The sequence below is a fragment of the Pangasianodon hypophthalmus genome, chromosome 25 (assembly GCF_027358585.1).
Source record: "Pangasianodon hypophthalmus isolate fPanHyp1 chromosome 25, fPanHyp1.pri, whole genome shotgun sequence".
Lineage (NCBI taxonomy): Eukaryota > Metazoa > Chordata > Actinopteri > Siluriformes > Pangasiidae > Pangasianodon > Pangasianodon hypophthalmus.
The window spans coordinates 5784054-5798567 of record NC_069734.1 but is presented as its reverse complement, the minus strand read 5'-3'; the positions used below and the strand labels follow the sequence as shown (position 1 = coordinate 5798567).

General features: G+C 35.8%; 1 protein-coding gene across 3 annotated transcripts in view; it reads right to left on the bottom strand.

The window, feature by feature from the left end:
* Positions 1–389: 389 nt before the first annotated feature.
* Positions 390–14514, bottom strand: part of nfatc3a (nuclear factor of activated T cells 3a) — a 77964-nt gene continuing 63839 nt past the window's right edge. For all 3 annotated transcript variants that reach the window (XM_026937643.3, XM_026937644.3, XM_053229596.1), the window contains exon 10: positions 390–4128. In XM_026937643.3, coding sequence (XP_026793444.1) covers positions 4052–4128 — 77 coding nt within the window. In that variant the 3' untranslated portion in view covers positions 390–4051. The remainder of the gene's footprint in view (positions 4129–14514) is intronic.

The window sequence follows — 14514 nt, the reverse complement described above, 5'->3', positions numbered from 1 at the left end:
GAAATTACCAAGCAGTGCTGTCACTGTCAGTTTTGTTTTATGACACAGCTAAGAAGAATGTTAATTATAATCAACAGATTCTTAAAGAGGACATGACAGCAATGCAGTTTTTTTTTTTTTTTAAACAGTAAGGTTAGAAAGTAAAAATGTAAAACAAACCCATATTTTAGGTTAATACAGTGGTGTAATTTTGTGCCTAATATTAATAATGTTAATAATATTATAATATTTATATGTATATTTTTAATAATAATAAAAAACCTGCATCATCATGTTACTTCATATAATGGCTTTAGAAATAATAATAAATATATCTCGACAGAAATTTGATGTGTCATTGGTGTAGAACACACACAACTTCTTATAACTTACAGAGTAAAGATGGTCTGTTTCTGTTTCCATCTTTTTATTGATACACTACATCAGAAGAGTCTACAATGCAAGTTTATTCCCTTTGGATAATTTCAAAAAAAGCACTGCAGTCTTAAAAATTACAAAAAAGTTTAAAATACAAAATGTACACGAAATGACAATACACGGCTCTGTAAACAGCAGCAAAACCTGTATTTCCCTTTTATTTTACAAAATGTTATAGTATATATATATATATATATATATATATATATATATATATATATATATATATATATATATAATTTCCCCCAGCTTTCGGAATGACATCCATCTTCTTCAAAGTATCAAAAATAGAGTTTTAGAGTCTATGTTTGTCATCTGTCTGTAAAACAGGAACACATTGTTCGGTCTTTGGTTTGAAGAATGGGACAAAAGTAGACGCTTGTTGGGAGCACGGGTTTCTGTCCCAGAATTCCCGTTTTCCATTTTGCCCTCCTTCTACAGATAAGTTTCAAAAGCTATTCCTAAATCAAACCCAAACGGTCAAACATCTGTGTATCAAATACAAGTTTAAGGCGTTCCTACTGTAGATCTGATAGTTTAAATTAAATAGTCAAAAGTGGCATTGATGTCACCTGTCACTACGGGTAAACACACACACACACACACACACACACACACGCACACGCATGTATATACAAGAGCTGGCTAACGAACATATCTACTATTTTTCTTCGATATCAAATATTGCGCTGACGTGTTGCGGTCTGTCTTTGCATAGACTAAATGCATCCGTGTGCCTTCTCACTGCTGAAATTGGAAAAGGATTTTTAAAAAATCCAGTTATCTACAAATGCTAAGACGCTTACAAACACACATTAGTCCTCTACAAGGCAGGCGCACACACATACACACACACACACACACACACACACACACAAACACACACAAACACGGAGAGCTCTAACATGGAGAAAAAGATATCTGGCATATACTGTTCTACATTTAAGCTGCTCTATAGCATCTACGTCTAGAGGCATCAAGGTTTTCTTTTTTAATCGTTTATTTTGTAAAAAAGGCAACAGGCAGGTTTTAGTGCATAGCAAATTTTCTTTCCAAATTTTTGTCCTTTTTTTGTTTTTAATGTTTTCAATTTATAACAACAGTCATTAATACCGCCAAGTCTCAAAGACCCAAACATGAGAAACTAAGTAGCTGTACCAGTTTCCTTAAAATAGAAAAATATACACACAATAGTTATTACTGTCAATTTTTTAAGGCAGGGATCCAATACAAATTCTTCACAGATTTATTTCTATCAAACTCTCAGCGACGCAGCGACACTAAAAATACATTTCTTACATAAAGATAGCACCCAGTGTTCACTATGAATCAATTCCTCGAGACGAGCCTCCAAGCAAATGTAGAAGTCCTTGCCCTATAACATCCACTTCCTTCAGACATTCTTATCATGCTTCAGTAAGTAACCTCAAACACTGATTCATTTGATTTCCAAGGGAAAATAAGAGTATCATCATCATTATCTACAATGCTTTGTTCAGGATCTAGCCTTTTTTTGGGTACTACTATGAAACTAGATGTAAATTGAAAAAAAAAGTTTCATTTTAACGGTTTTGTACAACTTTACATCCTGCGGCATTGAGCTGTTGATTGTCAAACGCAATTTGGCTGCTTTCACACTACGTGTTTTTCCCTCAGCACATTTTTAGTCCTATGTGAAGCGGCCACAAGGTGGAGGAAATGTGACTGCTTTAAAAGAAAAAAAACAGTTCAAAAGTTTTTCATTTAAAAAAAAAAAAATTCAGAGAAGCATCAACATGGAGTGCTGGTAGAAAAAAATAGTGAAATGTAAGGAGACATTTCAACACAGAACACACAGAAATCAAACTAATCTTTGTTGTTAACAAAGATAGCTGATTAGCCAAAACCCGTAACAATGTTTTTTACCCTACGTTTGCACTAGCAAGTGACAAGCCGCTTGTATGGCTTGTGGTTTGTCTCTTAAAAACGTGTAGCGACTGATACTCATGTCGTTGACGTGTTTTTTATTTACTTTTGATGAGAAACTGTAGTAGCTATGTGTAGCTATTCAAGCTAACTAGCTACACCCAAATGCACTAATCAGTGTGAAAGCCTAGCAAGCAAATCCACCAACCATCTCTGCTACTTCCTTTCAAGTGTATTTTCCTTTGTAACATTGTATATGAGAGTTTGTATATGACACGACCACAGTTTTGCACATCAAACTGTAAAGGGTAATTAATTGCAGGTAAAAACTAAAAGTGACCACACATGCCACAGAGTTGTTCCGAGGAATCATTCAAGCCAATTGTTTGGATTTGTTGCTTTACCACATCATACCTCATTTGCATAGAATTGAAAAAAACTGTGATGTGATTTTGTTGGTTGCCATTGTCGCTGAAAGCGTAGCTCTGTGTTGCATATGTACATAGAAAAAGACTGGTTGCCTGTTGCTTGCTAGCATAAACATAGGGTTATAGTTACAGTTTTGCTTTTTTATCACAGCACTGAACACACTCTTTCTGTAGAAAAAAACCCTGTACAGTCTGAAAGCAGCATTTCCAACCACGACAATATGGCCACCATATTGTACATATGCGGGTGGTTTATCCTATATCTAAGCACGATTGTCACTTGAAAGGCACACGGGAGTATCAGCTAACACACTGACAATACGACGGATTCTCTCGACATCTCAAACACTCCAACTTTAATTTAATGTTCTACAGTGGTATAGATTTCCTCTATAGATACTACTCGATTAAGTTCGGGTGTATTGCGTTTGAAATTGTTACACGCTTTGCTGCACACTAGAACTTGAAATGCAAAACACGCAAACTTGAACTGTGTCCTCAGCACAGAATTCAGCTTTATGAAGGAGAAAATATAGAAAAGAAAAAAAAAAGAATAATATAACATCTCAACTAAAAGCTATTTTTTTTCAGTCAATCCAAGCTGCTAGGCTTATAAGGCATTTGTTCAACCTGAAGAGGAGAAAGGGCGATCATTCATGAAAAAAAGACCCTAGAAAAATGTGGAATGTTGCATATCATTAGCACATCAGCAGCTTGTCCTCCAGGGGGCGCTGCTGAGACCACGCTTATTTCAAGAGGCAGCATCAGGGATGATCAAAATACCTCTTGAATTCCATTTTCCATCCAATTTGACCCAAAATCCAGAGCAAAGCATCTACATACATTATGCTACATTTGGTCTGTGTAATTTTTTTTGTATTGCATATATGTACTGGGCTGCATAGATTGCTCTTTCCATTGAATGGCTGATCCAAAAAAAAAAAAAAAAAAAAAAGAAAAAAGCGCCTGAGAACTACTGCGAGAGAAGAAGCTGAGAAAGAAAGAGATGTACTGTTCAAACTAGGTGCTGTGATTATTATTTGTAGCCACATTATCCAGCATGTTTTTGTTTGATCGCATTGTCTTCCCCCATAATTCTTCTTTATAACCGTTTCTAAATGGTGTAATGCTTGGTTAGTTGAATGAATGTCAGCATCAGTAGATCTTCTCTGGCTGGGTCTGGTCTCGTTTAAAAGGATGTGTGTGGATGGAAGCGCTGTGTCTGTCTGCGTCTCTCGAGTCCAGAGCTCGCCGGGACTCACAGACGTGCTGCTGTATGGACGAGAGCAGTGGGCACCGGGCTACGAGTGACCGAGCGTGCTTGAGGATCCATGAACCCCCGGAGCCTGAGACATGTCTCTGCCGATGATCTCGTTCACTACAGCAGAGGGAAAAACACAGAGCAAAGTATGATTAGAGGGTAGACACAGCCAGCTTGCCTATTAGGACTGCATGATATGGATAAAAATGTAATATGCAAAGTTGTTAGCTGTCGTGATGATACGAGATTATCATATTTAAATTTATATTAAAAGACCCACGACTCAATATGTGACATCATTTTGGTGACACATTCAGATGAAAGCTCTATCTGCCCTCTTCCACATACGTGAGCTCACAGAGACCCGTGATTAGCTAGCGTCACTGTGATTTACAGGAGAGAGAGAGAATATGCCATCCCTCTCACTCAGAGAGCATGGCTAAGTTTGCACCCTTGGCTCCTGGCCAAAGATGGCTGTGGCATCGCTGGGATTCAGACTCTCAATCTCCTTACAATAGGGCAAACTCTTTTCTGTTGTGCCTCTCTGGAGCCCTTTCTACAAATCTTCTTCATGCAGGATTTTTTTCTGCCCGCATTTTTTTCACTCCCAAATATCTTTCTATTCACTACATATGAACTCTACCTAGGGTATAACATACTACATGTAGCCTAGTACATCTTTGCTTTTCAATTTTAATCTCAATATAGAAAATATGTAAAGATAATGTTAATCCCCATTAAAACTACTTTTACAAATACAAAAGGCACCACTGCTCGACATCTCGTTTGAAACTTACAGTGCTGATAGAGATGCTCCTCTGCTTTTAAGTACTAATGCTACATTCGACATCATAATTAATTTAATAATTAATAAAGTTTATCTTATCTTATCTTATAACTACATCATAAACTCATGATCACTGATATTAGCTGGCTAGCTCGCAGTTACCATACAGTTCACTGTTTTAAGAAAATAAATACATCCTGAACTTGGATTGCATGCGTTTCAGCTACAAAAATGAAATTGTGTATTTTGTTAACTGCAAGCTAGCCAGCTAATATTAGTGAGTTTATGATGTATTTATTTTCTTAAAACAGTGAACTGTATGGTAAAATGTTATAGATTTTACCAACTAATGTGTCTATGTTGAGTAAAGTAAATACTACTATAAACTATAAAATTTAAAAGAGTGAAGTGAAATTTTATTTACTGATTATATTTACTCTGGGTTGAGGACACATTCCCAACTTGAGGGGGTGTTTTTTTTCCTTAGTCGTAAGTTGGAAATTCTTAATTATGAGATTTAGCTGAACACTGCATAATTCCTCCTCATTTCAATTCTCACTCTTTTCAGCCTAATAGCTAATGACAGCATTGTTTTTGGCTGTTCACGTCAGTTTTTGCTGCGCTCTCCTACTAGAATGATGTCACTTATGTGCGCACATAAGTGTAGCGGGAGTTCTTTTGCTGCTGTTTTCAGTTATTCTCAACTTTTAAGCCCAACTTATGCAATCTCGTTTTGTGTAATGAGATTTATTATTATATGTTGTGTAGCACAACAATTTATTATTGCAGAATCGCAAACACAGTAAAGTTAACTTGGACTGGGAACTAGTGATGTGCCATTCATGAATGAGTTGGCTCACATTTTGTATTGTATTGTATTGTATTGTGTGTAGTTAAGTGTAGGAGTTATGAGGATAAATGGAAATGAATCTTCTTAATGAAACCGATACAGCAGCACAATAACATTAATGCAGGGATGCTTACTATATTTGTCAATGCACAGGTATAGTGCTTTGCTGAATTTATAATTACTTAAATAGATGTTACAATACAGACTAAGGTTATTTTGTTAATTGAAGTTAGAATAAAGATTTCACTGAAAAGCAGGAATTCCCATCACAAGTGTGCACAGTGTAACGCCTTTACCAGCAGAGATCAGTGTTGAGCCATGCTGAACCTCTTTTACGTGTGCCAGTGGAGCGCGGTAGACCAATACCACACTCTTAAAAGCAGACGGAAAGACAGAGAGGCAGAAAAGAAAAGCCTAAACAAACTCGAGACATTGGTATGTGACGCACTCGCTGCAAATGGAAAGTCAGGCAGAACTATTCCATTCAGTGGTTTGCAGCATCTTAGCCACAAGCTGTCCAGCTGTAATGTGCACATTTTTGTGTGAGTGTGTTAAGAATGGCAAATTTAATCACATCATGTAGTCATGTATGAGTATCATGCTTTTAACAGCTTGGTGTATACACACAGACGACTCATTATGGCTTTGTGAATATTATAAAGAGACTATATATATATATATATATATATATATATATATATATATATATATATTTTTTTTAAATCATAAAACATATGTTCCATATCCCGAGCAGCATTGGAGTGAGTGGAGTAATTACCTTGGCAGACTGGATGACAGATATTAAATAAATAAATCAGCATGTAGCCCAACATGGGGTCAGTTTTTTGGCAGGACTCATACTAAGGACTCATTGTTACAGTGAAACTGAAGCCGTTTTCCGCCAAATGTTCGATTGGCCGAGCCAACCTTCTCCACATGCTGTTGGGCAACCGACGTCACCACACGTCCCCACTGTCTCAGACACAGTGGGTGGATCAGTGGGTGTCTTATCATGACCAGAGACACACAGTCAATCAATGCTTTAACTGCACAATAACTACTCCTCCGTTATCACCTACAGAAGGACAGACCTGAAGAGCTCACTTCTCCACTGTAGACAGAGTAAAATTAAGTGCCACTAACTTTTAAGCTTGTTAGACTCAGGCAACTGCAGCAATGTGTTTTAACCACAGTCTGAACCAGCGCTTCACAGCAAAGATGAGCTCTGTCTCAAAGAGCTCTCACTCCAGTCCTGCCCCTCATGGCCACAGATGCGAATATAGCTAAAATGGGATCTTTGTGACTATGATGATATAATGAAGTCCTTAAAAAGAGACATAATGACAAAAAAATAGGGAAGCTGAAGATATCATTCAAAAGTCACATAAATTTGGAAATCGTCATAGAATTGTGATGATACAGAGGGGTTCTGAGAGCACATAGAATATGTTTTTTTATATAAAACTGGAAATAAACAGAAAGCTTTGAAAAAATTGAAAACAAAGAAAGGAAATGTTCAATATCTTCAACACTCTGCACTATTTCTAGTTCACTATTTAAGCAAATTTGTGATTTTGATCATGTTATCTCCTTTGTCTGAAAGGTCAGATTTTCCTTGTGTCTTATCTCTTCCACTGAAGTGCTCCGATGGATTTTATCAAACATGGATCATCAGGTTCTACACAAACTTGTGGAGTCCATATCAGCTCGAGTGCACATTGTCATTAAAGCAAAACAGGGATGTACTAAATACTAAGAAATTTTGAAATTCATGTAAATATTTCTAAGATTCTCCTTTTTTCCTCAAGTTCTTGCTGAAAATATCATTTGTAATGGAAAACTTTGTATAAAATTAGAAAACAATGAGGAATAGACTAGTGGTCTTATACTTTTGAACCCCACTTTGTGTCTTTCCTTGGTTTTGGAAAATCTATAAAATACTCAAGAGACATTTAAAGATAAGTATAAAAATAAGATGGAGGGAGGAATGCCCTCAGAGAAAACCTGCAAGTTTAATCAGTGCACGCTAAACTTCACTTTTCCAAACAAACATTCGAAGCGCACAACTTGTCTTTAAGCTGTGATCTTAAAAACCTTCTAAATGTCAAAGGTGGCTTAATTTAGTTGTGTTCAGATGTACAGGATGTGTTGTTATTTAGACTTTCATCTTATTGTTGGTGGGTGTTGTTCCCCCTTTTTTTTTTGTAGAGGTTAGCGACTTCTTAAAAATGCCGGGCCGCTGCCTCAGATCATCCTGTTCGTGTAGGCGTGCGTCTCTTCCTCTGGTAAAAGTGCTTCTCACACGTACAGGCCTGCAGTGGGACGACCCGTCAAGACTATTTCTGCTAAATGTGTGTCTGTCTCCTGAACACACACACACACACACACACATACACACCTCTCTGTACCTAAGCAAAAGGAATGGCGTGCATACAGAGGCAACTCAGCACTTTCGGAGATGTGGGAGTTGTGAGCAGGGTGTGGGAGATGTACAAACCACACGATGGGATTTTAAGTCTTGATGAGTGGGTGCAATAACGCTGCAGTCCATGGGAGAGTACAGCGTCCTTCTCAAATTCATAGACAGAGTATTGAACGCAAGAAGCAACAGCACACCACATTTCAACTGATATTTCTCCCTAAGATGATAACGAAAACCCCACACTAATATATACCTCAGCTGTGAAGCACTGACACATTTATCACATTTACTACAGAAGTACACTGCAGTTACGCACACTTTTCTTCAGATATATGGTACACTGTGTAAACGTGTAAAGTCTTAGGCACTTCTATAAAGAAAATTGCCATCAGAATTAAAGAAATGAAATGAATTTCTGTATATAAAAATGACTACAAAAAACAGTAATAAAACAATCCAAATCAACATTAAGCATATCCACCTTTTGTCTTTAAAACCTTGACATAGCTTCATAACCTTTTGTTTCAGGAGCTATAACCAGAAAGCCTCCTTTATGTTTTTAATGTTTTTGTCTGTAATGTTTTTGTCTGTATATAAGTGCTGTATTACTTAATATGCTACTTTCTGAAACATTTAATCGTTCGGTAAAAATAAATGTTTGGCAGTTAGCTCCCCCCACAATGACACAATAATGCAGAAAAAAAAAATTCTTTAGAAAATTTGGATAAAATATTTATGGTGCCTGAGACTTTTTCTCAGTTATATATGATGTATATACAGTTATATATGCTGGCGATTTCATTACATTAAAATTACATTAAATCAGTTACTGTAATTTAGGGTATTAGTAAATGTGGAACATTTGAATAGTGTAATAATTTAAAAAATATTAAAAGTATTATCTGATTACAAAGAGCAAGGGAAATAATGATTAAAAAAAAAAACACAACAAAAAAAAACAAAAACAAAAAACAAAAAAACAACAAGGATTAGCATAAAGCTTGCATGACAAAAATACTAACAATTATTTTTCCAATACAAAATATACATGCATGGATCAATTTCAGAATTATATATATTCTATAAATCATATAAATTTATTTTATAGAAATTATGTTCAAATCATTATGAGGTTTAAAATTTAGAAAAAAATAAAATAAAATAGATACGTATTTTATAAAATAAAATAAAAAAGTTTAAAAAAAGTTTAAAAATGTAAAAATAAAGAGTTTATTTTTTTGTGAAACAAAAAAGACAGTGGGACATTGCCTGCATCTCTTGGCTGCATACAAAACTGCCACCCCGGAGGATCGTCGAGCAAAGGAAGAGGGTTTGAGGCTTAATTAGAATTTTTTTTTTACTTTGATCATTGATAAGATGCTTTAAGAATTTTAAAATAAATGGTGAACGTCTGTTAAAAGTGTTATAGATCATCTGTTATACGGATCAAGATCATCTGAACTTGGTCAATAAAGCAGGATATTAATTAAGCAGTAAACAGAATAGAGGGTAAAGCAGTGGTTTAAAAGGTCTCTGTTGAGCAGTTTCAAACATATAGAGCTCTTTCAAGATACTCAAGACGCTTTACATAAGTAAAAAAAATAGTGACCAATAGTCAATAGTTATAGTATCTCTAAATATACATTACTTCATGAATCATTAATAAAATTCTATTAAGAATGAATCTATTAGTGGCTAAGTGTGTTAAAAATGATGTAGGGAAAAGCTTTATTTTTAGAGTGAAGTAGCCGCAGAATTAGAGGACATACTTCAAAGTATTCAAGATTCTACATTTGGAAATGGGTCAGTTGGAAAGAGTAAGTATGAAAGTCTGATCTTGTTTTTTCTTTACTAAGAAAGGAAATTAAGTTTTCTGGCCAAATACAAGTTTTCATCCTCTCAGATAGTGACAGACGTCTCACTATCCTTGTGAGAACCTTCAGTTTACATTATTAATACCGCGAATTACTGTTACACCTACAGCTAAAGCTAACCCTAACCCTAACCGTAACCTCAGTAACTAAAAGCAAACCATCTGTCTGTTTCAGTTTAGCTTTTTTAAAATGTATTTATTTATTTATTTGTTTATTTTTTTATGAGGACCATGAAAACGTCCCCACAAGGTAAAAACTGTCAGATATTCTTATCCTTGTGTGGACATTTGGGTCCCCCTCACACACAGACTAAAATGGCTCAGTAGCCTGTTTCTGATGCCAAAGGTATACATGTTGTGAGCCGTATTGTTTAGATGTCGCTCAGTTAAAGTGCACCGTTATAAACATTACCTCGAGGACACACAGCCTGCACATTTGTGTGACTCAGTCAAATACGGGAAGTTGGTGTTCTGCTGCCACGCTGAAGGATGTCAGAATACATTTCAGCATTCGCTTTCCCCACATGTAAGAAAGCATGATTCATCTAGAACTTCTCTCACACGTACCACCCAGCTTTAAGTGACTCTCAGAAAGAGGGGATCCTCTTTGGAGGACTGCTGGGGGACACCCCTATTTTGCAAATATATACAGTAACACAGAACACAATCTATATACATGCAACTGCCAGACTGAAACTTGTAAGCAGGCGATAAATGACAGCTCAACATCAGGGCTGCTCTGGATGTGAATCAGTGGATGTAAGTGCAACGGCATTGGCTGCAAAGGGTGAGTGACACTTCAACTGAGCATCAGTGACCACTAAGATGGCTTCTTCAGGGCTACAACCATGTGGCACATCCTGATGAGCGTGAGAAGGGGGAATTTATGACTACTAAGGGTTAACGGTAATGCTTTGCTTAGATGCCAAGAATTTAAACAAAGTTCAGCACTAACATCGACATCCATCAACGGTATACCTGTGGAATCTGTTACAATAAAATTATAAAATGGTTAAGTGTTATTCTTCATTTTAGGATTAATCATTTAATTATTCTCATTAAATGGCTTGATAGCTTGAATGGCACATTACACTCTCAAAAAAAAAAAAAAAAAAAAAAAAAAGGGTCAGTGGGGTGGTACCATCATCTTTTGAACCTGTGTGTACATGTATCTTTTACCTGGAAATGTTTATGTTATATACTATAGAGCTGGGCAATATTGTGATAAATTATGCCACAGTATGCTTTATGGAGCCATTGTAGATATCATGACATCTTTCTATAAAAATATATATATATTTTTTTTAAATAATTACAAACTGACTGGAAGCAGCTGATGGAAGCAGTCTTCAGTGTTAAATATTTTTTATTTACTTTAATAAATAAATATTTCTGTTTAATATTTAATAAAAAATGATTAATTTATGTTTATTAAAATTAAATACATTTGTTATTATTTATAACAGTTTTTTCCACTGCAAGACTACAGTTTTGCTGGAGGTTTCTTAGCAAACCTATATATTGTGATACATGTCATGTATTTTAGAAATATCTTCAAGATATGATATTTTTGTCATATCACCCAGTCCTACTTTAAAGTACTCTAAAAGCTAATTAAAGGTACAATTATGAACCTTAACCCATTTTAGAAAGTATGCTACATTCATATTACCATGTAAATGATACATGCTAAAAGTACAGAAGATGTACCCATGAGGTCACTGTCGCATTGACAAGGAACGGCACAGTTTAGTACTTTTTTCCTGAGAGTGTAACATAAGACAATATCACTGTGATATACCATATACCATGTAAAAAGTACTGTATAATAATTGTGAGGTCATGAGCACACTTCTCAAAAGACAACTAAATAAGATAAAATAAAAATAGAAAAAGTTCACTGTTAAGTGCCAGAGAGAGAGATAGACAGAGAAGAATGTTAATTCAACATGGAAGAATGTGCAGGTTGATGTGTATTTAGCAGTTAATTGGGTCACTGATTCATCAGTGGATTTCCCATCTCATGGTCCAGGAAGTGATTCATTCCTCCCATGGGTGTTAGAGGACCACTGGCCTCATCCTGTACCCCACTACCATCACTGAGTCCCTGTATCACTGCTCGAGTCTCACCAGTGCCTGGCGAAGTAGCATGTAATTAAATATGATAATAAAGCAAGCAAAGAGAACTGACTCATTCGAGGAGTCATAGTGTGAAGCTCATTTTGATTCTTTAACATGCTAGCTGGTGTTTTATTAAACCAACCAAACGTCCTCCACTTGCTCACAAAGCACCTGACTTTTACATGACCTTGGTATTTAATTGGCATAAAAGTTCTTCTTTATTACAAACCTGCGCAATTAAAAATAGTCTTGTCCAAGCAAACAATGTCTGTGCAGCAAAGACAAGCAAAACAAATCTGAATCAGTTTCCTGCCAAGAGTGCATCGGAGACATCTCAGCAAAAACCTGCTGAGAAAGATCTTAGCAAGTGAAAATATCTGGAATATAGGTGATTTTTAAGATAAGATAAGATTTATTTTTTTAATGAGATTTACTCATTACAAGCTTCACGTTGTCTTGTTCTATGTGCAGAAAATTTAGCTTGTTTCATATCTTTATTTTTAGAAATAAGGAAAATGATCTAAAAGAAGAACAAGACAAATAGGCTTAATAATGTTAGATGTATGTAAATGATGATGTAAAAAAATTAGATACACCATCTGATATTTTCACTAGATATGATTTTTTTTTTTTTTTTTTTTTTGCAGAATATGAACATGCCTCCACGCACTCTCCATTTCCTGATTTGTATTAGTGATTCAACATGGTTGACGAGGGGCTACAAATGCTATGATGCATCATGTACGCATCCACCTTACAGTGTTAAAGACTGACTAATGGTAGCACGTAACTAGAGACACGACCTACTGCAAATATTCCAGAAATATCTGTTAGTTAAGTAATGGATTTTAACTTTCTCTTATATAAAAGAAAATACAAAGCTTTCACATTAACTTTGTCTCTTATATAAAAGAATATACAAAGCTTTCACATTAATGTTAAGAGGAGTGCATGTTCTACCAAAGCGAGCATGTTTGCAGTTCATGGCCAAATAGACTGGATTTTTTTTATTGAGGTTCAAACACCGGTTAGGAAACAAAAAATGAAACAATGACAGCTGACTAAAATATTCTGACTGAAAAATGTAAGTGTTCTTGCAAACAATACAGAGAGTGGGAAGGTGATTTCCCTATCCGTTGCTGTTTTTGGCTACAAGTATAGATTTCAAATAAATTGCAAGACGCTAGAAGAAGTTTTAGCTGGGCCCAGAATGACGAAAAGGCCTGCAGATGATGTGAGAATTTTTCTGATGTTAAAATAAAATTTATACCCGGAAGTAAACTACTGTATCTACAAAGTAATGGGGAAATGGTGAAATACACATTGAGAAATTGTAAATATATTGTCGCAGTTGATTTGTAGTAATAAACTAATAAACTGATCCCAAAACACTTTATATATTTTATATTATTTAAATATACACTGTAAAATACTCTATATGACTGTAGTATATAATACTGAGTAAAATAAAAAAACTAGTAAATGACTAGTCAGGGATTTTTTTCGGTGGAAGTTAGCTAAAGCTTCCTGTTTTGAAACTCAAAATTGAAACAAAGACAGCCTTGCGCATGCACAGAGACCGCATTTTCTCCTCCGAGCCGGTATTTCAGTTAAAGCTGCAGGAATGCTGGGAGAACTTCACTGACTTCACCTTTAATACATTGTTGAGAGGTTGATTATGAAAGTAAACACATATCATGACGCTAACCGGCCTCGCCTTATTTATGCAACCTGCTAACTAGAGGAACAAAGATAAAGTATTAATAATGATTTGTTAATACTACATAAGCACTGGGATTCCCCCACGAAGACAGATTATAACTCATTTGATCAATGAGCTGAACCTGTCTTTCTCGTAAAACAGAGTTTTCGAGATTCTCCAGAATGTAGGCATGCAGCTGAGCGAATTTAGATCAGCTGATATACACACGCGCAGGCGCGCACACACACACACACACACACACACACACTTGCAAAAAGTCCATAAGGCAAAACTTATGGAGACATTTGTGATGTAGCTCACGACAGAGCTGCAAGTGACTCTTTAACAAAAGACTCGCACAGGCACTGTTTGTGATTCATTAGAGCTCGTTTACTGGAGATAACGATGATGATCACGAGGAGGAGGATGATGATAGCATTGTGATTTTATCCTTTTCTGCAACATAATACAGTTTATTCAGCATCAAATCCATGACGCATAGATCAATGATCTGATAACTCAAAATACACAGCTGAGAATCTATATAGTGCACAAAAGAACTGTTTTCTGTAGTGTGTGTGTGTGTGTGTGTGTGTGTGTTTAGGTAAACAGTGGTAATGTATAACCAAAAAAGAAAAGCCCAGAAGGCATTGGCTATTATTAACCCAGACCAACTCATGCTGAGGTGGCAGCTGCACTTTACACCAACTAAAGAGCAAATAAAGCAGCACACACCCACACACTTTTC